This window comes from Hemiscyllium ocellatum, chromosome 13 (assembly GCF_020745735.1).
Source record: "Hemiscyllium ocellatum isolate sHemOce1 chromosome 13, sHemOce1.pat.X.cur, whole genome shotgun sequence".
NCBI classification, from domain to species: domain Eukaryota; kingdom Metazoa; phylum Chordata; class Chondrichthyes; order Orectolobiformes; family Hemiscylliidae; genus Hemiscyllium; species Hemiscyllium ocellatum.
The window spans coordinates 29,902,819-29,923,985 of record NC_083413.1 but is presented as its reverse complement, the minus strand read 5'-3'; the positions used below and the strand labels follow the sequence as shown (position 1 = coordinate 29,923,985).

General features: G+C 42.1%; 1 protein-coding gene across 2 annotated transcripts; it reads left to right on the top strand.

Annotated features, from left to right (window-relative positions):
- Positions 1–772: 772 nt before the first annotated feature.
- Positions 773–6,654, top strand: LOC132821497 (receptor-transporting protein 3-like). 2 transcript variants are annotated; one of them, XM_060834099.1, is made up of 2 exons: positions 773–1,078; positions 5,805–6,654. In XM_060834099.1, the coding sequence occupies exons 1-2, from the start codon at positions 933–935 to the stop codon at positions 6,145–6,147; spliced, it is 489 nt and encodes a 162-aa protein (XP_060690082.1). In that variant the 5' UTR covers positions 773–932; the 3' UTR covers positions 6,148–6,654. The 2 variants fall into 2 exon arrangements, with proteins under 2 accessions (XP_060690082.1, XP_060690083.1); XM_060834100.1 differs by having other exon boundaries at positions 797–846.
- Positions 6,655–21,167: the final 14,513 nt, after the last annotated feature.

The following is a 21,167-nucleotide window of genomic DNA, read 5'->3' as shown; positions in this document are numbered from 1 at the left end:
CCAGGTAATCCTGGGTTTTGGGCAGCTAGTAAGTAGGAAGCCTGGGAACAGGGAGGGAGGGTGGGGGCAGAGAGGAAAGAACAAAATGGGGATATCATCTTACGGGGAGCTGTCCCCTGTTTGCACCAGGGCAATCCCCAGTTAATGTGGTCCACTTTCTTGCTGGCTTTTCAAAGAAGTATTTTATAAAACTGCCTTCTAACTCATGCCCATGGGCCAAGGCCACCGTATTATGGAGTGGGCAGCATATTTCAATCAACTGGTATATTAACAAACTCAACTTTTCGGTATTTATTTTTTTGAAAATGTGTTCGGCTGCTTGTTTTGGTGTCTGTCGGATATGCACTGGTAGTGTATCAGGGAAAGCAAGATGGTGGGCTAGCCACACAACATATTTTCAGTCTCTTTCCACCAAAAACACTCCCATCATAAAAAGTGACAAGATGCACAGGCATTGGATTAGAATTTTTAAACTCTGCAGTGAAAATCATGTATATGCAATTACAAAAAGTACAAAAGTGATGTAGATCAGTGTCAGACTTTGCTGGCCATTCCTGTCATATGCATTTCCGAATAAAGTGACTGATTTTACTTTTGTTTCCTTTTAACATGTACAGCTAACAAGTGAAACTTTACTTGTTTATCCATGCCAGCTGCCTGAAGGTGTGGTTTGTTTGGATGACTTCACAAAGATTTAAATCCCAAAATAACTAATTTAGTTCAGTCTGTTGACGTTATTCAATAGTATCAGATCAAGTTGAGGAAGTGTGAGCTTATTTATGACTGTGGTTCCCAACGCAAGGGCATATTTACTATGATAGTAAGGAAGGAGATGCAAGCCAACAGGTGAGACTGAAAATTGACTGAGAATTGGAGACAGCTTCTTAGAGATTTTGTTTTTATAGTGTCAGTGAGATTTTAGCCAAAAGAAAATGAACGTCAACTGGGTTCGATTGTTTAACAGTAAAGTATCGGATTTGGAATATTCCGATCACTGGAATATTATAAAAGATGACAACTTACTACCATCGAGATCACCCACAGGATGTAATTTCTATAAGACATCTTCGTTTGCAAGGTATGAAGTATGTATAACTGAAAACAAGGTCAGAATCTGTTTATCTGACCTGGTGTAATTGAGGTATGAAAACAGAAATCAGTATTCTCTAAAGAAAGAGTAGAATTAATGAAGTGAATTCCTTATTGTGGGTGTTGGAGAAATTACTCAATTGAACAGAGACCACACAGGTGCGGATCGGGTGAAAGTGACAAACTGTTTATTACAAGCGATATCGCTGGAAGAGGAATTGACTGAGCTGACACAGAACTGACAGTCAGTACAGGTAAACCAAGGGTTCTCCTCCTCAAGCAGTGGGCACAGGAAGTTTTTATAGGGGTACAGTAATGTGGTGTGAATTTCAGTACAGTCAGGAGTAAAACACAATCAATGGGAGGACAATCAGCCGTCTGTTGGCAGCAATCAGCCTGTGATTAAGTTAGGAGATTCTGATACTCTGTGAGAGTAGGTGCTAATGTCTCTCATCCTGGCATCAATGGGTTTCCATTGTGGTTAGTCCACAAGTGATGTACCTTGGTGCCTTTCAGTCTGAGCACCCTCTGTGGAGTTCCAGTATGTGTGAGGAGCGAGGCTGTCCTTAGGGCTTCAGGAGTAGTTATGCTTACCGAAGGCTGGGAAGTTTATTGTCAGGCTCTGTTGGGAAGTGTATTCCCCAGTCTGGAAGTGGCTTGAGTCATTTTCTGTTTGCTGCCCAGTGTCTTAGTTAGCTAGATTAGAGTGGTGCTGGAAAAGCACAGCACATCAGACAGCATCCGAGGAGCAGTAAAATCAACATTTCAGGCAAAAGACCTTCCTGATAAAGGGCCTTTGCCTGAAACGTCGATTTTACTGCTCCTTGGATGCAGCCTGACCTTCTGTGCTTTTCCAGCACCACTCTAAACTAGACTCTGATCTCTAGCATCTGCAATCCTCATTTTTGCCTTCTCTTAGTTAGCCTGTTTGGTCAAGGCTAACAGGCTTGGGGTAGTTTCTGTTGTGGCTTAGGCAGACATAGTTCCTTATGCTCTTTGTGGCCATGCTGAGAGTGGACAGGGGAGTGGATTTCTCCCACAGTGGACTTCTTTAATAACTGCTAAACAATTTGTTATCTGAAATTCCGCAATCTCAATTTACCAGCAATTTGTAAGTGACGCAATGCATTTTCTTTAGTTCTGACGAGAATTAACCAATTAACTAGAAGTAAGACTCTGAATAACATGTTATAGAAGTTTATAACAGGAAAATGTATATTTAACAACTTAGGACAGTAATTTTTACCAAATTTGGGGGTTCCATTTGTTGAAATGTATCCTTTCAAAACTCCAGTTATGAAGTGGCTTCATTGAGTATATACTTGAGATTCTTCATCTTGAGTCTTAACTACTTAGCTAGCAAGGAATTGTTTCATAATTTCAGCTTTTCACTGCTCATCAGAGTCAGACATTTTCCTAGTTAACAATTAAATCATTTATTGTCACACGTATTTCAGATAAAAAACAGTGAAAAGTTTAAACTGTTGCCGTGCATCAATGCTATTTTGAATAAATTTTTAAAAAACTTTAAGAAGATAACTTCTAGGGAATCCAACTTCCAACAAATTCATTAACAAAGCAAATAGAATGCAAACACATAAAACCAAAATAGCTAGAGGAAGTTATCACAGCATCAGCAATAAGAAGAAAATAAAGGAAATTATGATAAAATAATGTTTGTTTACAAAGGATCTTGACCAGATGGGCCAATGGGCTGAGAAGTGGCAGATGGAGTTTCATTCAGATAAATGCGAGGTGCTGCATTTTGGGAAAGCAAATCTTAGCAGGACTTATACACTTAATGGTAAGGTCATAGGGAGTGTTGCTGAACAAAGAGACCTTGAAGTGTAGGTTCATAGCTCCTTGAAAGTGGAGTTGCAGGTAGATAGGATAGTGAAGAAGGCATTTGGTATGCTTTCCTTTATTGGTCAGAGTATTGAGTACAGGAGTTGGGAGGTCATGTTGCGACTGTACAGGACATTGGTTAGGTCGGTGTTGGAATATTGCGTGCAATTCTGGTCTCCTTCCTATCGGAAAGATGTTGTGAAACTTGAAAGGGTTCAGAAAAGATTTACAAGGATGTTGCCAGGGTTGGAGGATTTGAGCTATAGGGAGAGACTGAACAGGCTGGGGCTGTTTTCCCTGGAGTGTCGGAGGCTGAGGCGTGACCTTATAGAGGTTTACAAAATTATGAGGGGCATGGATAGGGTGATTAGGCAAAGTTTTTTCCCTGGGGTCAGGGAGTCCAGAACTAGAGGGCATAGGTTTAGGGTGAGAGAGGAAAAATAAAAAAAAGGGACCTATGGGGCAACTTTTTCACACAGAGAGTGGTACATGTATGAAATGAGCTGCCAGAGGAAGTGATAGAGGCTGGTACAATTGCAACATTTAAGAGTCTTTTGGATGGGTATATGAATAGGAAGGGTTTGGAGGGATATGGGGGGTGCTGGCAGGTGGGACTAGATTGGGTTGGGATATCTGGTCGGCATGGACGGGGTTGGACTGAAGGGTCTATTTCCATGCTGTACATCTCTATGACTCTATGACTGTATCACTGCCTTAAGTATTATGCTCAATCTAGACATCAACGTTCAAAGAACACCCTCAAAAACTGGAGGCCAATAAGAGAAGAACGATAGGATGCTTTTGAATGGGTCTGAAATATGAACAAAGAGGGTGCATTCGAAATTCATTTGTCATTGAGCTTTTGAAAACAAAATTCCTATTTCAGTTGCCAAGTTTGTAGTGGGAGATACATTATCAGAAGTTTGCAGAAGAAATAGATGCTGCCATTTTAGTTAAAGGCATATCTTAGACCCTGTGAGATTTGGCTAAATTTAATGCTGGCCTCATTAAAATAGGCGAATAGAGTACTAGTACAATGCCAAATTTGTTACATTGAAGAATTAACTCCACAGCATTCTGTTAGACTTACACAATCTGCATAATTTTATAGTCTACGGACAGTACATGACAGGAATGTCATGTAACATATAGTAGTACGAACATGCAATAGATGAGCAACATATGACAAATGTCAAATGCTGAACCAGGAGCAAAGTTTGGCAATCTATAATCTGAAATTGTTTGTTTACTCAAATAGAATAGACGGATATAAGTGTGACTGGCTTACCAGCATTTATTGCCCATTCCTTGCCTGTTCCTAGCTACCGTTGATGAGACTTTGCAGCAACTGATATGACTGAGTGGTTTGGTGGGCCATTTCAAGGCAATTGAGTCAATCATATTGCCGTGGATCTGGAGTCACATATAGGCCAGACCAGGTGAAGATGGACGATTTCCTTCTCTGAAAGACATCAGTTAATTGTGGTTTTTCTGATAATTGACAGTGGTTTCGTGATCATCATTGAATTCCTGATTCCAAACATTTATTGAATTCATATTCCAGCATCTGCCATGGCTGGATTTAAAACTGAGTCCCTGGAACTTTAGCTGAGTTTCTGGATCAATAATCTAGCAATAATACCATGGCATGAACAGTTGCAAGAACTCTGCAAACAACTACAGAGCCACTGTCATCCCACAAATCTTGAGAATGAGCAGCTACTCACCTTATTTGTTTCTTGGTTTGGACTTGGAAGGAGTGCTGTATGAATAACCTTCGTCAGGAACTATATCCAGTCATAAAGAGGATGGTACTTGGATGGAAAAAATATAGAATATCACAGACATTTGATTTGAGCTATAGGGAGAGGCTGAACAGGCTGAGGCTGTTTTCCCTGGAGCATCGGAGGCTGAGGGGTGACCTTCTAGAGGTTTAAAAATTCTGAAGGGCATGGATAGGGTATATAGACAAAGTCTTTTTCCTGGGGTTGAGGAGCCCAGAACTAGAGAGCATAGGTTTAGGGTGTGAGGAAAAAGATATAAAAGGGACCTAAGGGGCAACCTTTTCATGCAGAGTGTGGTATGTGTATGGAATGAGCTGCCAGAGGGAGTGGTGGAGGCTGGTACAATTACAACATTTAAAAGGCATTTGGATGGGTATATGAATAGGAAGGGTTTGGAGGGATATGGGCCGGGTGCTGGCAGGTGGGACTAGATTGGGTTGGGATATCTGGTCGGCACAGACAGGTTGGACCGAAGGGTCTGTTTCCATGCTGTACATCTCTATGACTCTATGATTCTAAGACGTCCCTTTGCATGTTTACAGACGTGCATGATGTAAGAAGAAACTCATGCTTACAAGCACATTTTCATGGACTTAGCGTATGTCACAGTATTTACAGCTAATGGAGGATGCACGGTAGCTGAGATCTATTGAGTAGCTAAACGTGGAGTCAGCGAGATGCATTTCCAAAACGATGGAATCAGATGGGTTGATGTTTTTCATAATCTAAGTCTATAGTGGAAAATATGCAGGAGCGGATGGAATAGTCGATTGACAATCACACTTTAGGGAATGGTTACTTGAATGAAAAATTCTGACTGACATACAGTGAAACTACATCTTAGCATAATCAAGCATCTACTTAAGGTTTCTCAGACATGTCAATGTTTAGTTTTGCTCATATGCAGTAAACAGAGGAATATGTATTCTATGGTATTGCTTCATGTTTATTACTATTGTTACATTTCTTTGCTACATCCCTGGTTGAGAGCCAGGCACATTCTGAATTTATAAAGAAGTGAGAACCTTGTGTAAATTACTTTATTTTTGGAGCGAATAACTGATGATTTATTTCTTGTTTTTTCAGATTTCACTGCTCAACCTGCCCCAATAAATGGGCCTCTGCAAAGGCACTGATTATTTTCAGCATGAAACTGCAGAATGGGGAAGGAGAAGTGAAGGTTCGATTCTGCAAACAGCAGTGCCGACAAAATCATGCTATAGAAGCTAACTTTGTAGAACCCGTTTTTGATGAAGAAAATATCAAGCAAGTTCTGAATCGCTTAATAGCAAAGATCCGGCAACGATGTTATCATGAAAGCATTGAAAAACACACAACCTGGTGTGAAAGTAATGTCGAAGTCCAGGGACCACATGAGAAAAAGCATTGTGAAGCTTGTAAATTGGGAATCTGCACAGAAAACTCCTAATGGAGGGATTATGCCCGAAACGTCAATTCTCTTGTTCCTCGGATGCTGCCTGACCCGCTGTGCTTTTCCAGTACCGCACTCTCAACTCTGATCTCCAGCATCTGCAGTCCTCACTTTCTACTTTTCATTTAACTCCAAGTTTGGAATCCTAATGGATCCTGTGATGCAAAATATAGTTAGCATCATAATCATAGTCATGTTTTAAACAGTACAATAATGCTTAAAAGTTTTGATCATTATTTCTATACCTGTGCCTTTAAACATTTTGTTTCAATTTACATTAATCTATTATGTATTGTTATAATCTGGAAGACTATGTTTGAAATGTGGTGGAAGCAACTCCATACTTTAAAATGAAAATTGGATATATACCTGAATGAGAAAAAAATACTGTAGAGCTTTGGGCAAACAATAAAGGTAGTGCAATTTAGTGGTTAGCTCTTTCAAAAAACTGTCACTTTATGGATTATGTGACTTCCTGTATGGTATGGTTCTAGATACAAGTAAAATGACAATGAATTTAGTGCACTAGCAGCAGTGAATGCCTTAGATTGATTCAAATAGAAACATGAAATTTATGATGTTTTCTTTCTGGAACCCTGTTCAAGTAAAAATAAAAATAAATGAGTGACAATTGCCTGATATTCTGATTGGTTCTACTGGCTAGAATAATCTCAAAGATTTAATTAAGTTTTTAATTATCAATGTAAACTATGGGAACATTGAGTGCACATAGTGCCAGTATAGACTAACCAATCTTATTTTCTGCGTCATGCTCCTTGAAAATTTTGACTCTTCATGTCTGAGATAGGTTAAAGCTTAGATCCCTGAGGTGAAGACTGGTCTCTAGTCAACTGCACCAACTCTTCTGAGTATTGTTCCGCAAGAAAGTGCGACGTCATAGATTTAGGTCAATAGGAATCTGTGAACTGGATGCCATTGTGGTTTATTAAAATGTGGTCCTCTTTGGATCTAAATTCAGTTCAGCTCAGGTGGATGGATAAATGTTTCTTCTCCTCAGTAGCATTATCATGAACTTGACCACTTTAATTCCAGTCACTACTGGGCAAACATGCATAACTGAAATACTTTGTAACTTGGAATTAGTTGGATAAACCCAAACCATAAACATTGAGGGTTTATAAAATAGAGCTGCCACAGTCCATGACAGTATTATTTGGAGAGAACCACACGTGAGAATGAAGTCCTACTCACTGAGAACATCCTTCATTTGTACTGTGTGGGATACACTCAGAGCAGATTTAGAAGCTCAGAGTTGGCAACCATGTGACACGGCACGTCCTTAGCAAACCTTCTCCTCCAAGCTACACACTAACTGGCATCAATTGTATCACTGTTTCTCAGGTGTTGCCGGATAAAAATCCTGGAACACCCTATCCAATCGCTGTGGAAATACCTTGATAATTCAGACTGCAGTAGTTCAAGAAGATGAACTTTCACCACCACTTTCTCAAGAGCAGGTTGGACTGAATTATACATGATATTACCAGCAATGTACATAACCCATGAATAAATAACTTTTGAAAATCAGGCACAGGACTTTATGATATGCAATTATTCTTTACCCATTCATAGCCCTCCAGAACAGGGTTGCCCAAGCTTTTCGGACGCTGGACCCACTTTACAATTTCTCTCTAACTTGGTGGAGTGGGGGACATGAGCAAATTTCAGAAAGTTAAGGTTTACAAAAATGACCTTTAAATGAAAAGCAAAGGGTTAACTAATAGAACATTTTATTTACCTTATCAGTTAAGAAGCTGAGCTGGACAGAGAAATGAGGTCCAAAGTCCTTAATAGGAATGTGGGTGGAGAACAGGCCAAACTCAGGAATTAAGTTTAATAATATTGATCTTGGTTCATATCTGGTGGAAGAAAGTGAGTCATAGAGTCATAGAGATGTACAGCATGGAAACAGACCATTCAGTCCAACCCGTCCATGCTGACCAGATATCCCAACCCAATCTAGTCCCACCTGCCAGTACCCGGCCCATATCCCTCCAAACCCTTCCTATTCATATACCCATCCAAATGCCTTTTAAATGTTGCAATTGTACCAGCCTCCACCACTTCCTCTGGCAGCTCGTTCCATACATGTACCACCCTCTGTGAGGACTGCAGATGCTGGAGATCAGAGTCAAGAATGTGGTGCTGGAAATGTGGTCAGGCAGCATCCGAGGGGCAGGAGAATCGACATTTCGGGCATAAACCCTTCATCAAGAATGAGGCTTGTGGGCTGGGGAGGCTGAGAGAAAAATGGGAAGGGGTGGGGCTGGGTGGGAAGGTAGCTGAGAATGCAATAGATAGATGAAGGTAGGGGAGAAGGTTATAGGTCAGAAAAGAGGATGGAGTGGATAGATGGGAAAGACAATGGACAGGTCAAGAGGGTGGTGCCAAGTATGAGGCCTGGGACTGGGATAAGGTCGGGGGAGGGAAAATGAGGAAACTGGTAAAATCCACATTAATCCCATGGAGCTGCAGGGTCCCAAGGCGGAAAATGAGGTGTTCTTTCTCCAGGTGTCGGGTAGTTAGGGTTTGGAGATAGAAGAGGTCCAGGACCTGCATGTCCTTGGTGGAGTGGGATGGGGGGAGTTGAAGTGTTCAGCCACTGTGGTGGTGGGGTTGGTTGGTGCAGGTGTCCCAGAGATGTTCACTGAAACAATCTGCAAGTTGGCATCCTGTCTCCCCAATGTAGAGGAGACTACATCGGGTGCAACGGATATAGTAGATGAGGTGTGTGGAAGTACTGGTAAATTTCTTTTGGATGTGAAATGATCCTTTGGGGCCTTAGACGGAAGTGAAGGGGGGAGGTGTGGGTGCAGGTTTTGCACTTTCTGCAGTGGCAAGGGAAGGTGCCGGGAGTGGGGTGAGGGCAGGTGGTGGACGTGGATCTGACAAGGGAGTCCCAGAGAGATTGGTCTCTCCAGAACGCTGATAGGGGTGGGGAGGGCAACCAGGACAAAACCTCCCACACACCCCTGCCCCGGTCCTCACCTTCCACCCAACAACCTCCGTATACATCGCATCATCCTCCGCCATCCATAAACAGACCCCACCACTAGGGATATATTTCCTTCCCCACCCCTATCAGCGTTCCGGAGAGACCATTCCCTCCATGACTCCCTTGTCAGATCCACACCCCTTACCTCACTCCTAGTATCTTCCCCTGCCCCCGCAGGAAGTGCAAAACCTGTGTCCACACCTCCCCCCTCACCTCTGTCCATGGCCCCAAAGCATCCTTCCACAACCGGCAGAAATTTACCTGTACACTTCATCTACTGTATCCTTTGCACCCGGTGTGGTTTCCTCTATGTCGTGGAGACAGGGCGCCAACTTGCAGATCGTTTCAAAGAACATCTCTGGGACACCTGCACCACCCAACCCCACCACCGCATGGCTGAACACTTCAACTCCCCCCATTCCACTCCACCAAGGACACGCAAGTCCTGGACCATCTCCATTGCCAAAAACCCATACCACCTGATCCCTGGAGGAAGAATGCCTCATCTTCTTCCTTAAGACCCTGCAACCCCACAGGATTAATGTGGATTTCGCAAGTTTCCTCATTACCTCTTTCCCCACCCCCCCCCACCTTATCCTAGTCCCAAGCATCCAACTCAGCACCACCCTCTTGGCCTCTCCATTGCCTATCCCATCTATCCACTCCACCCTCCTCTCCGACCTATCACCTTCTCCCCACGTTCATCTGTCTATCGCATTCCCAGCTACCTTTCTCCCCAGCCCCACCCCACTCCCATTTATCTCTCAGCCCCCCCAGCCCACAATCCTCATTTCTGATTAAGGGTTTATGTCCGAAACATCAAATCTCCTGCTCCTCGGATGCTGCCTGACTGGCTGTGCTTTTCCAGTACCACACTCTTGACTCATTTCTGGTGAGGCGTACTCGGAACTGGCCTTAGTAGAATTCACATTAAAGTGGGGGTTTGAAGTGGGTTGTTTTTCAGCCTGGGCATTCCTCTTTTCCGAGTTAAAAAGTGAGGTCTGCAGATGCTGGAGATCAGAGCTGAAAATGTGTTGCTGGTTAAAGCGCAGCAGGTCAGGCAGCATCCAAGGAACAGGAAATTCGACGTTTCGGGCAAAAGCCCTTCATCAGGAATGAGGAAAGTGTGTCCAGCAGGCTAAGGTAAAAGGTAGGGAGGAGGGACTTGAGGGAGGGACAATGGAGATGCGATAGGTGGAAGGAGGTCAAGGTGAGGGTGATAGGCCGGAGTGGGGTGGGGGCGGAGAGGTCAGGAAGAAAATTGCAGGTTAGGGGGGCGGTGCTGAGTTCGAGGGAATCGACTGAGACATCCCTCGAACTCAGCACCGCCCCCCTAACCTGCAATTTTCTTCCTGACCTCTCCGCCCCCACCCCACTCCGGCCTATCACCCTCACCTTGACCTCCTTCCACCTATCGCATCTCCATCGCCCCTCCCCCAAGTCCCTCCTCCCTTCCTTTTATCTTAGCCTGCTGGACACACTTTCCTCATTCCTGATGAAGGGCTTTTGCCCGAAATGTCGAAATTCCTCTTTTCCCAGCCTGCCTCTCATATTGGGAGTGCAGGGAGGAGGAGGAGGGTGTGTGTATGAGCAAGAAAGTAGCCTTGACTATTTTCTCAAGATGTGGAGGTGCCAGTGTTGGACTGCGGTGGACAAAATTGAAAATCACACAAACCAGGTTATAGTCCAACAGGTTTATTTGGAAGCACCAGCTTTCGGAGTGCTGCTCCTTCATCAGGTAACCGTGGAGCAGGATCATAAGACACAGAATTTATCGCAAAAGATCACACTGTCATGCAACTGAAACAATATATTGAACAAATCTAAATTGCTGTTAAGTCTTTCATCTGTTAGAATGAGTTGCAGGTTTAGGTTCATTAATATGGTTCAGAGTGCCGACATGGATACTCCATTTACACATGGGGATATCACCCAACATATGTGCGGCAGGTACTCATGTGATTCGACCAACATTGTCTATCTAATACACTGCAGACAAGGATGCCCTGAGGCATGGTACATTGGCGGGATCAAGCAGATACTCCAACAATGGATGAATGGACACCGCGCAACAATCACCAGACAGAGATGTTCCCTCCCAGGCGGGGAACACTTCAGTGGGCAGAGACATTCAGCCACCAATCATCCTCCAAGGCAGACTTTGGGATATGTAACAACACGGAGTGGCCGAGCAGAGGCTGATAGCCAAGTTCGGTACTCATGGGGATGGCCTCAACCACAACCTTGGGTTCATGTCACACTACAGGTGACCCCACTACACTATACACTCTAACACGCACACAAACACACATACACACACATTCTTACATACTCACACATTCATGCAGATCCTGTCTCATACACATGCTCTTTCTCATACGCACACATACACCCCCCACACTCACACCCATGCACACATCCTCTCACAAGTTAATACTCCATTACACACTCTACCAAGCACACACACACAAAAACACATACTCTCTCACATGCACTTACTCTCACATGCATACACATGCATACTCTCACACTCTCATGCACACACACACACACACACACACACACACATAAGACTATGGGGTGAATTTGCGTTTGCAGAATTGTATTTGCAGATACATTTTATTTTGCTCAAAAAGTACACAATCTGTAGGCAGTCAATCCATGCACCATTTTATTAATTCCAACTTTGGAAATAGAACCAGTCTGACTCAACATTGAGATACAGACAGACTCTAACCTCACACCTTTCATACATTGTCTGAGCTGAGATTTTTTAAAATATAAAACCTTAAGTTATCTTGACAATGTGACTTAAAAGAAGTTCTGGGGTTTACGTATTAATAAACCAAAACTGCAACCTATTCTAAAAGATGAAAGACTCTAGGTTTGTTCAATTTTTCATTGCAGTTACATGACACTATAATCTTTTGCTATAAATTCTGGGTCTTATGATCTTGCTCCACAACCACCTGATGAGGGAGCAATGCTCCTAAAGTTGGCACTTCCAAATAAACCTGTTGGACTATAACCTGGTGTTGTACTATTTTCTCAAGGGCATTTGGGGACGGACAATAAGTGTTGCTCCAACAGCCATTATTCACATCCCATGAAAGAATAATAAATGAAAGTACCTCTCTGCCAGTCTCCATGCTGTTTCCTGCCAGTCAGCTAGCACAGACCACTACCACCAACATTGAATGCAGTATAAAGTCAAACAATTTCAGGTTTGGTTGTTAGACAGAGTGCACTTCCCTCCAATGAAAATCAGCAAACTGCTGGAAATGCACAAAGATGATTAGTTAAAATTTGTATTTTCTTTTCACTCATGGCATGTGGATGTCCTTGGCTGATCCATGATATACTTCCACCACCTATTGCCTTTGAGAAGGTGTTGGTGAGCTGCTTTTTTGAATGGCTCCATTCATTTGGTGTAGATGGACCAATGATTCTGTTAGGGAGGGGGTTCCAGGATTTTGACACACCGGCAGTCTTTGTCCACTGGAAAATTTCTCAAAACATTCAGCACTTCCACAAACACAAACAGAACAAGTAGAAAACTGAGAAGCAAACAGCCTATAAGTTGTTGCATATCCCTTTAAGTAGCACTGCTGAGAGCATCCTTCATGCTGCTGAAATCTTGCACAGCTGTGCAGGTTTAAGAGAGGGTCTTAACTAGACCAATGACTTCTTTGGTATCAAGCTAATGTTACATTCTGACCAAGATCTCAGAATGCTTGCACTGCACAATTCCAATGCAAACTTGGCATGGTCATACCAGCCACCCTTGCCAGGATGGCATTTGGCATAGACCACACCGGAAGTGAGCAGGTGGATACCAATTTTAGATCAAACAGCAACCATGCGAGTAAAACTATAAAACTGAATTTTTCAGTTGCAGAGTACAAACTATCAAATAAAATTTTAAATCATTTTTTGTTGTAAAATCAGTCACAGGAAGTAAACTAAAGAGTGGAAAAAGGCAGACTTAAGGGTGCATGATGAGATAGAAGGATAAAATCTCTAATGTAATTAAGGAATAAAACTTCACACTTGCAAAATTACACTTTCAACATCAAAATATTTGTTTGGTAGTTCAATGACTTATCACACCATTGCAAATTTTACTTAAGACTTGAATACACAAACCCTAACTTCTGTTTATTGAGTTTGGTGGGTAATTACTTGATAAGTTCAGCATCTTCATATCCTTAAATGGATTTCAATGCCAAGTCTATCAGCAAGATACAGTTATAGAAGGAAGTTGTCTTCAAATTTACTCCATAATAATGGAGAATGCTTATTGTATCTGTGTTACTCCTGTGGCAAAATGCACATTGTTACCTTAACCTGCAGCATCACAACTTTGCATTTCTTTCATATTCAAGATCATGGCAAGCAGTGCATAGATAAATGTCATGTATGCATTGTGTTACAACTATGATGGAAGGAATACACTAATATTCAAGCCCCAATATTCTATCATTAGTTGCCCTGTTAGTATAAATTCAATCATTTCAAAATATCATATTGAGTCCCCTTTGTACTATTGTCTAGAATAGAATAGATTTTCACCAAGTTTCTTTAATAAGTTCAGAACAATCTGTTAATTAGAACAAAATTTATTTTTAAAATAACGATTGAACACCAATTTAAATATAGGTTACTAACTGGAATTGGAACCTTAATCCCAAACATACACATTCACACAATTTAAAAGACAACAGGCTCTGCAGAGATGATATTTAAAGAAAAAATGTAAAAGAACCAAGTTGGCCAAAGGTCTGAAAACAAAAGGTAGAATTTGTTGAATTCTCATTTCTTGCCAATGAAATTGAATTGCTCACTGTCATAGACTGATGGATCATGGTCTTTGAAAAGTGATGATAGTTTAGAATTTCGAGGTTTGTAAGGGAATCAGAGGTACTGATATCGGAAACTTCATCAGGTTTTCAGGACTTCCGCTGGGGGGGAGACAGAAAGCATTGCAGATTCCTTTCTGACCACCCAGGTCTACAAAAACAGAAATGAAGTATAGAACAGGGCACTAAGCAACCATCAGAACGGAGGCCACCACAGTCTTTTTCAATATCAGTCTTTCAGGCAATTAAGGGCCAAACCAAATCAAAGTGCTACAAACACTGGAAATCTAAAACTACTCAACAGAAATTGCTGCAGAAACACAGCAAGTCTGGAAACATCTATGAACAGGGAAACAGATTTAACATTTCTAGTGTGATATAACTTTTTTTCAAAATTGGGCACCACCAGGACCTGAACATAGTGTTCGCTCCTAATATTACATCTTACTCTTACCAGCTGCCTTTTTATTCTCAGTCAGTTGGAAGTCTCAGATACTCACAGCAGTGTTAAGTGTATGAGGGTGAGGCTAATGATCTTAATGTTCCACTTAAGTCCTGTTGCTCGAGATTGCTGATGACAGAGTTCCGGGGATGGGTGAGGTTGCTGGTACAGTGAGTTGAAGATGGCATTTGAAGCTCCATTGCCTTTAATTTTGTTTTCTTGTACACAGACCTCTGAAGTCTCTATACTGCAGTGACTCTCAATACAGTGTCAGAACAACAATCACAGATGCTCCAAGTGGTTTATTTGAAGATACACCCCTCACTTAGACCACTCGCCTGAGGTCATTGAACTTTTTGTGCCACTGCTAGCAAGGTTTTGGGGTTGAGTTGGTATTGACTTCTGTGTTGAGTCATCCAAATCCCTTCACTGAATACCTTCAAAGCCTTTGGCCCTTGTTTGTGGACCTGACTGCTATTCTCTTTTTCACCTCCTGGACTAAAACTACAGGCACTGCATTACAGAACTTGGAATTCTGCCATGTTGTTCCACTGGTATTTTTATTCCTTCTGAAAAACATTTTTGGTGACAATTTCACAACAGCAGCAAGAATTAAATATCCATTTAATATTTGTAGATTGCCTTTAAGAAGTTCAATCTAGCTATAACCTGTGCTAGAGATGCACATACCTGGGTCTCCTGAAGGGTAGACAGTCAGTCAGCAATGTGTGTATTCGGCCTAACTCATCACAACTGGCTATAGGATAATCAAACACCAGGATCCTTGGAAGTGTTTGGTTTCCACTGAATGCCAATTCTGTGACTTCAAACTTCTTCATATTTATGCTTTTAGATACCCAAGAAGGAGTATAAACTTCCCTTGAGTTATGAGGTAATATTATACCTTGCCTTTAAGAAGTTCGATCCAGAAGTTATCTAGAATTTGATGGATTAAGGTCTGATCTGATCAAAGTGTTCAAGATATTAACAGGAAAAGACAGAATATATAAAGATAAGCTATTTCCACAGGTTGGGAATTCTAGAACTGGGGGCATAGCCTGAGGATTAGAGCATTTAGGGGAGATGTTACATACAAAGGATAGACAAGATTTGGAACTCTCTTCCACAAATGGCAGTGCATGCTAGATCACTTATTAATTTTAAATCTGAGATAGAAAATATTTTTTTGTTTAGCAAATGTATCAAAGGATATGGACTAAAGATTGATATATAGAGTCAGACCATGGATGAGCCATGATGTCATTGAATGATGGAACAGGCTCAAGGGGCTGATTGGTTTATTCGTGGTCCTATGTTTTTGTAACAGATATGGCGGTAAGGTGGCTCAGTTGTTAGCACTGCTGCCTCACATTGCCATGGACCCGGGTTTGATTCCATCCTCAGATGATTGTATGTGTGGAGTTTACGCATTCTCTCCATGTCTGTGTGGGTTTCGTATGGGTGTTCCAGTTTCCTCCCACAGTCCAAAGATACTCAAGTTGGTTGAATTGGCCATGCTTAATTGCCTGTAGTGTCCAGGGATGTGCAGAGTAGGTGGATTAGCCATGGGAGAAGCAGGACTACAGAGATACAATAGGGGTTGGGTCTGGGTGGGGATGCTGTGTGAGGGTTGGTGTGAACTTGATGGGCCAAATGGGCTGCTTCCACATTGTAGGGATTCTATTATCCTAAAATGCACACTATCCTAGGATAAACCCTGTGGGTTCAAGAATCTGAATCCGGAGAAATTACTTTGGGCCTGTTTACAAGACTGAAATCAGTAAGAAGAGGGAAAAAAGACTGATATAGTACCACACACAGTGTTCATCCCTGACTGGGCACCCCAAAGGCCTGCCTAGAATTGGATATTGGCATTCGTTATTACAGCATTATTATTACAGTCTGACCTGGACAGCTTCTCCATTTTAAATACGAGTTAAAAAAAACATAATTTGCAAATAGATGGGATTTGATGCCTGAAAATATAGATATTTAATTATAGATGGTGACATCTTGAAAAATGTCCAGATTATAGAGGAGGAAGTGCTGGATGTCTTGAAACACATAATAGTGGATAAATCCCAGGACCTGATCAGGTATACCCTAGAACTCTGTGGAAGCTAAGGAAGTGATCGCTGAGCTCCTTGCTGAGATATTTGTATCATCGCTAGTCACAGGTGAGGTTCTGGAAGATTGGACATTGGCTAACGTGGTGCCACTATTTAAGAAGGGTGGTAAGGACAAGCCATGGAACTATAGACCAGTGATGTCAGTGTGGGCAAGTTGTTGGAGGGAATCCTGAGAGACAGGATGTACATGTATTTGGAAAGGCTAGGACTGATTAGGGATAGTTGACATGGCTTTGTGCGTGGGAAATCATAACTCACGAATTGATTGAGTTTATTGAAGAAGTAACAAAGCAGATTGATGAGGGCAGAGTGATGGACATGATCTATATGGACTTCAGTAAGACATTCGACAAGGTTCCCCATGGAGACTGGTTAGCGAAGTTAGATCTCATGGAATACAAGGAGATCTAGCCGTTTGGATACAGAATTGGCTCAAAGGTAGAAGACAGAGAGTGGTAGTAGAGGGTTGTTTTTCAGACTGGAGGCCTGTGACCAGTGGAGTGTCACAAGGATCAGTGCTAGGTCCACTACTTTTCATCATTTATATAAATAATTTGGATGTGAGCATAAGAGGTAGAGTTAGTAAGTTTGCAGATGATACCAAAATTGGAGGTGCAATGGACAAGGAAGAAGGTTACCTCAGATTACAACAGGATCTGGACCAGATGGGCCAATGGGCTGAGAAGTGGCAGATGGAGTTTAATTTAGATAAATACGAGGTTCTGCATTTTGGGAAAGCAAATCTTAGTAGGATGTATACACTTAATGGTAAGATCCTAGGGAGTGTTGCTGAACAAAGAGTCCTTGGAGTACAGGTTCACAGCTCCTTGAAAGTAGAGTCGCAGGTAGGTAGGATAGTGAAGAAGGCATTTGGTATGCTCCTATTTATTGGTCAGAGTACTGAGTACAGGAGTTGGGAGGTCATGTTGCGGCTGTATGGGACATTGGTTAGGCCACTGTTGGAATATTGCATGCAATTTTTGTCTCCTTCCTTTTGGAAGGATGTTGTGAAACTTGAAAGAATTCAGAAAAAATTTACAAGGATGTTACCAGGGTTGGTGAAATTGAACTTTAGGAAGAGGTTGAATAGGCTAGGGCTGTTTTCCTGGAGTGTCAGAGGCTGAGGAGTGACCTTATGGAAGTTTGTAAAATCATGAGGGACATGGATAGGATAAATAGACAAGGTCTTTACCCTGGAGTGGGGGAATCCAGAACTAGAGGGGATGAGAGGGGAAAAATATAAAAGAGACCTAAGGGGCAAATATTTCACGCAGAGGATGGTATGTGTATGGAATGAGCTGCCAGAGGAAGTGATGGAGCCTAGTACAATTGCAACATTTAAGAGGCATTTGGATGGGTATATGAATAGGAAGGGTTTGGAGGGATATGGGCCAGGTGCTGACAGGTGGGACTAGATTGGGTTGGGATATTTGGTTGACATGGACGAAGGGTCTGTTTCCGTGCTGTATACCTCTATGACTCGATGACTATATGAGGACAGAAATGTGACACTGTCAGACTGATAAAGAAATTATACTATGACAGGAACAGTTTTCAATTTAGAATTGGAATTAGAATTAGCTTTATTGTCTAATGAATTTATATGAATACAGTGAAAAGTTTATTTGTCACCACCTACAGCACCATCTTAAGTGCCAAAATACTTAGTCTTCTATACAATTTTTTAGGGGAGAAAAACAAAACATTTCCAGCAATAAATTTGAAAAATATAGAAACAAGAGTTCAGAATAACAATTCTTCCAACCCAGATTCTCCTGGGATTCATCTTGAGGCTGGGAGTTTTGGTCCACACTAAGGACTGGAGTTTGAATTCACACTGAAGCTCGGAGTTGGAGTCCACGCTGAGGTTGGGAGCATCTGATTCCACACTGGAACCGGGTGTCTGAGCCTGCACTGAGACCGAGAGTTCAGTCTACATTGAGGCTGGGAGTTCGAGTTCACACTGAGGCCAGGAGTTCGAGTCCACACTGAAGCCGGGAGTTCGAGTTCACACTGAGGCGAGGCGTTCAAGTCCACAATGAAGCTCGGAGTTGGAGTCCATGCTGAGGCTGGGAGTCTGAGTCCACACTGCAGCTGGGTGTCTGAGTCTGCACTGAGGCCGGGAGATCGAGTCCATGCTGAGGTTGAGAGTTTGAGTCCATGCTGAGGCCGGGAAATCAAGTCCATGCTGAGGTCTGGAGTTCGAGTCCACACTGAGGCCGGGAGTTCGAGTCCACGCTGAGGCCGGGAGTTCGAGTCCACACTGGAGCCGGGATGTCTCAGTCCACACTGAGGATGGGAGTTTGAGTCCACGTTGAGGCCGGGAGTTTGAGTCTACGCTGAGGTTGGGAATTTGAATCCACATTGAGGTCGAGGGTTCGAGTCCACACGAGGCTGGGGTTTGAGTCCACGCTGAGGATAAGAGGCAAAAAGAAGAGAGAAATAAAAGAGAAGAAAAGAAATGGACGGTGCTGACGAGTTCTGGCTCAGGAGTCCTACTCTGCTGTCATCTTGGTTCTTCATATAAAAATTTATGTTGGGTTTATATCTATTTGAGCTACGAATTCATCTACCTTACTGCTAATGCTCCATGCATTATTATACTTTAATTTGCTTTAAATTGATAAATAAAACAAAGAACTGCAGATGCTAGAGATCTGAATCAGACAAAAGCTAAAATGTTAACTCTGTTTCCTCTGCACGGATGCTGCCAGACCAACTGAGATTCTTCAGCCATTTCTGTTTTTGTTTATTACTTTAAACAGATCTTTTCCAGTCATGTTGCAGTGTGACCAGCAGAGGGCAATCATACTGAAGTGTTAGCCTTGTTGTATCCATCTCTAATTTCCTCATTTGTACTTTGAGTTGGAAGGGCCTTCAGCACGTAGACGTGGTATGTTTCAGTTCCGGGGAGGGGCCAGTCATTACTCATTATGCTCACCAAATCCTTGGCCTGAGATCGTCAGAACATTAATCATCTGGTTTACCAGCTTGCAATGTTCCACATCTTCAAGTGCCCCTTGAAGTCAGTCAGCGTTCTGGTCATTGTCATTGGGTCAAAATGCAGAAACCTCCTAACATTGGCATTCTTGAAGTACCTTATCCAAACATGGACTGCAGCGTTTCAAATAAAAGCTCAGCACATCATCTCCAGGGCCACTAAGCTTGGGCAATAAATGTCAACTGTGACAACCAGTAATTGTTTTTTAAAACAAAGAAATGCTGTATTTTTATTTGATAATGAACAGGCCATTTTCATGAAGATTCACAACATGGAAACAGACCCTTCGGTCCAACTCACCCATGTCAACCAGCTTTCCTAAATTAATCTAGTACTGTATATTGGATTTTAATTTCGATATAAACTTTGCAAAAGAACAACTTTTTGAAAAAAGAGATACAGATGTCTTAGGTGTTTTGTATGACAGAAACTAAATGAAGGAATTATTGACACTTGTTGCATGGAATCTATTTATGCATGTATTTAGAGTTATCTGTAACTTGTTTAGTGTGGTTTAGGTTTCTTGTTGTTAGTAACGTTTTGCTGACAAGCAAATCTGTTCACATTGCGGCTGGTATCGTATGATGTCACAAAGTAACACACAGGAAGGAAGTGCAAACAAGAAAAAGACATTTGCACTGTTGGTTAAGGTGCCAAACAGAGGAAACGGCAGAAACAGCTTCAACATGTCCTAGATTAAAGTCTAGTTTGTTAACCACAGCAGAGTGATAAATAATTGCATTCAAGTTGATGATGTTGTTTATTGGTAACCATGTGGGCAAATGGAAAAACAGTACTGAGTCAGCATGCTCATATTTACGGGAATGTAGCATTGAAAATATCTGCTTGTGAGAGGATTATTCCATTATTCATTAATTTCTACATTATATCATGGATGATGATTTTTATTTATCAGATCTTGTGGTTTATAACTTCAATACACTTGAAATTCTGGTTTTTCAATTACTGCATGATGCGTTGCTGTAATGGCTTCTTCCCTGTCCCAGAAAGAGACCGCACTGCCTCTCGCCTTCCTGTGTCTCTACACAGAGGCTTCGGCACATCATTCCCACAGTCATAACCAACAGCAGCTGGATTTGCAATTAACCCAGTGACTCTGGCATGCCTTTGGAAGAATTGCCAACATTTTGGCTTTTGCTTGGGTAGGTTGTGCCACATAGCATGTGTGGTCTGACCTGTAACTAGAAACCAGTCAGTTTATACAAGAGCATGTATTAACTGGCTTTCTGTGTTATTGGAAAAGTAGGAATGGTATCAAGTTTGAGATCAGTTTTATGGAAAGGGCAGTTTTCGATCGGAGCCCGTGACTTTGATGTTCAAACAGAAATATAGCAAAGCTGCTGGGGAGTCATCTTTGTGACCCAACATCAACCTTGAAGAATTCTTTCAAGGACAGGCATCTGGAAGTTCTATCAGGTTTTTCCTGATTTGCTATGAAGTGAAAGATTGTTGGAAACCTGTAGAGATGTATAAAGTGCGTTTTGCTCAATTTCTCCATGTTCTTTTCTTCTTGGGTAGTGAGAGACTCATCCATGGAAATCCAACCCTG

Excerpts from the sequence above, each read along its gene's own strand:
- LOC132821497 (XM_060834099.1), top strand. The coding sequence starts at position 933 with ATGAACGTCAACTGGGTTCGATTGTTTAACAGTAAAGTATCGGATTTG. Across the intron at positions 1,079-5,804 it reads AAGACATCTTCGTTTGCAAG|ATTTCACTGCTCAACCTGCC; the intron begins GTATGAAGTATG and ends TTGTTTTTTCAG.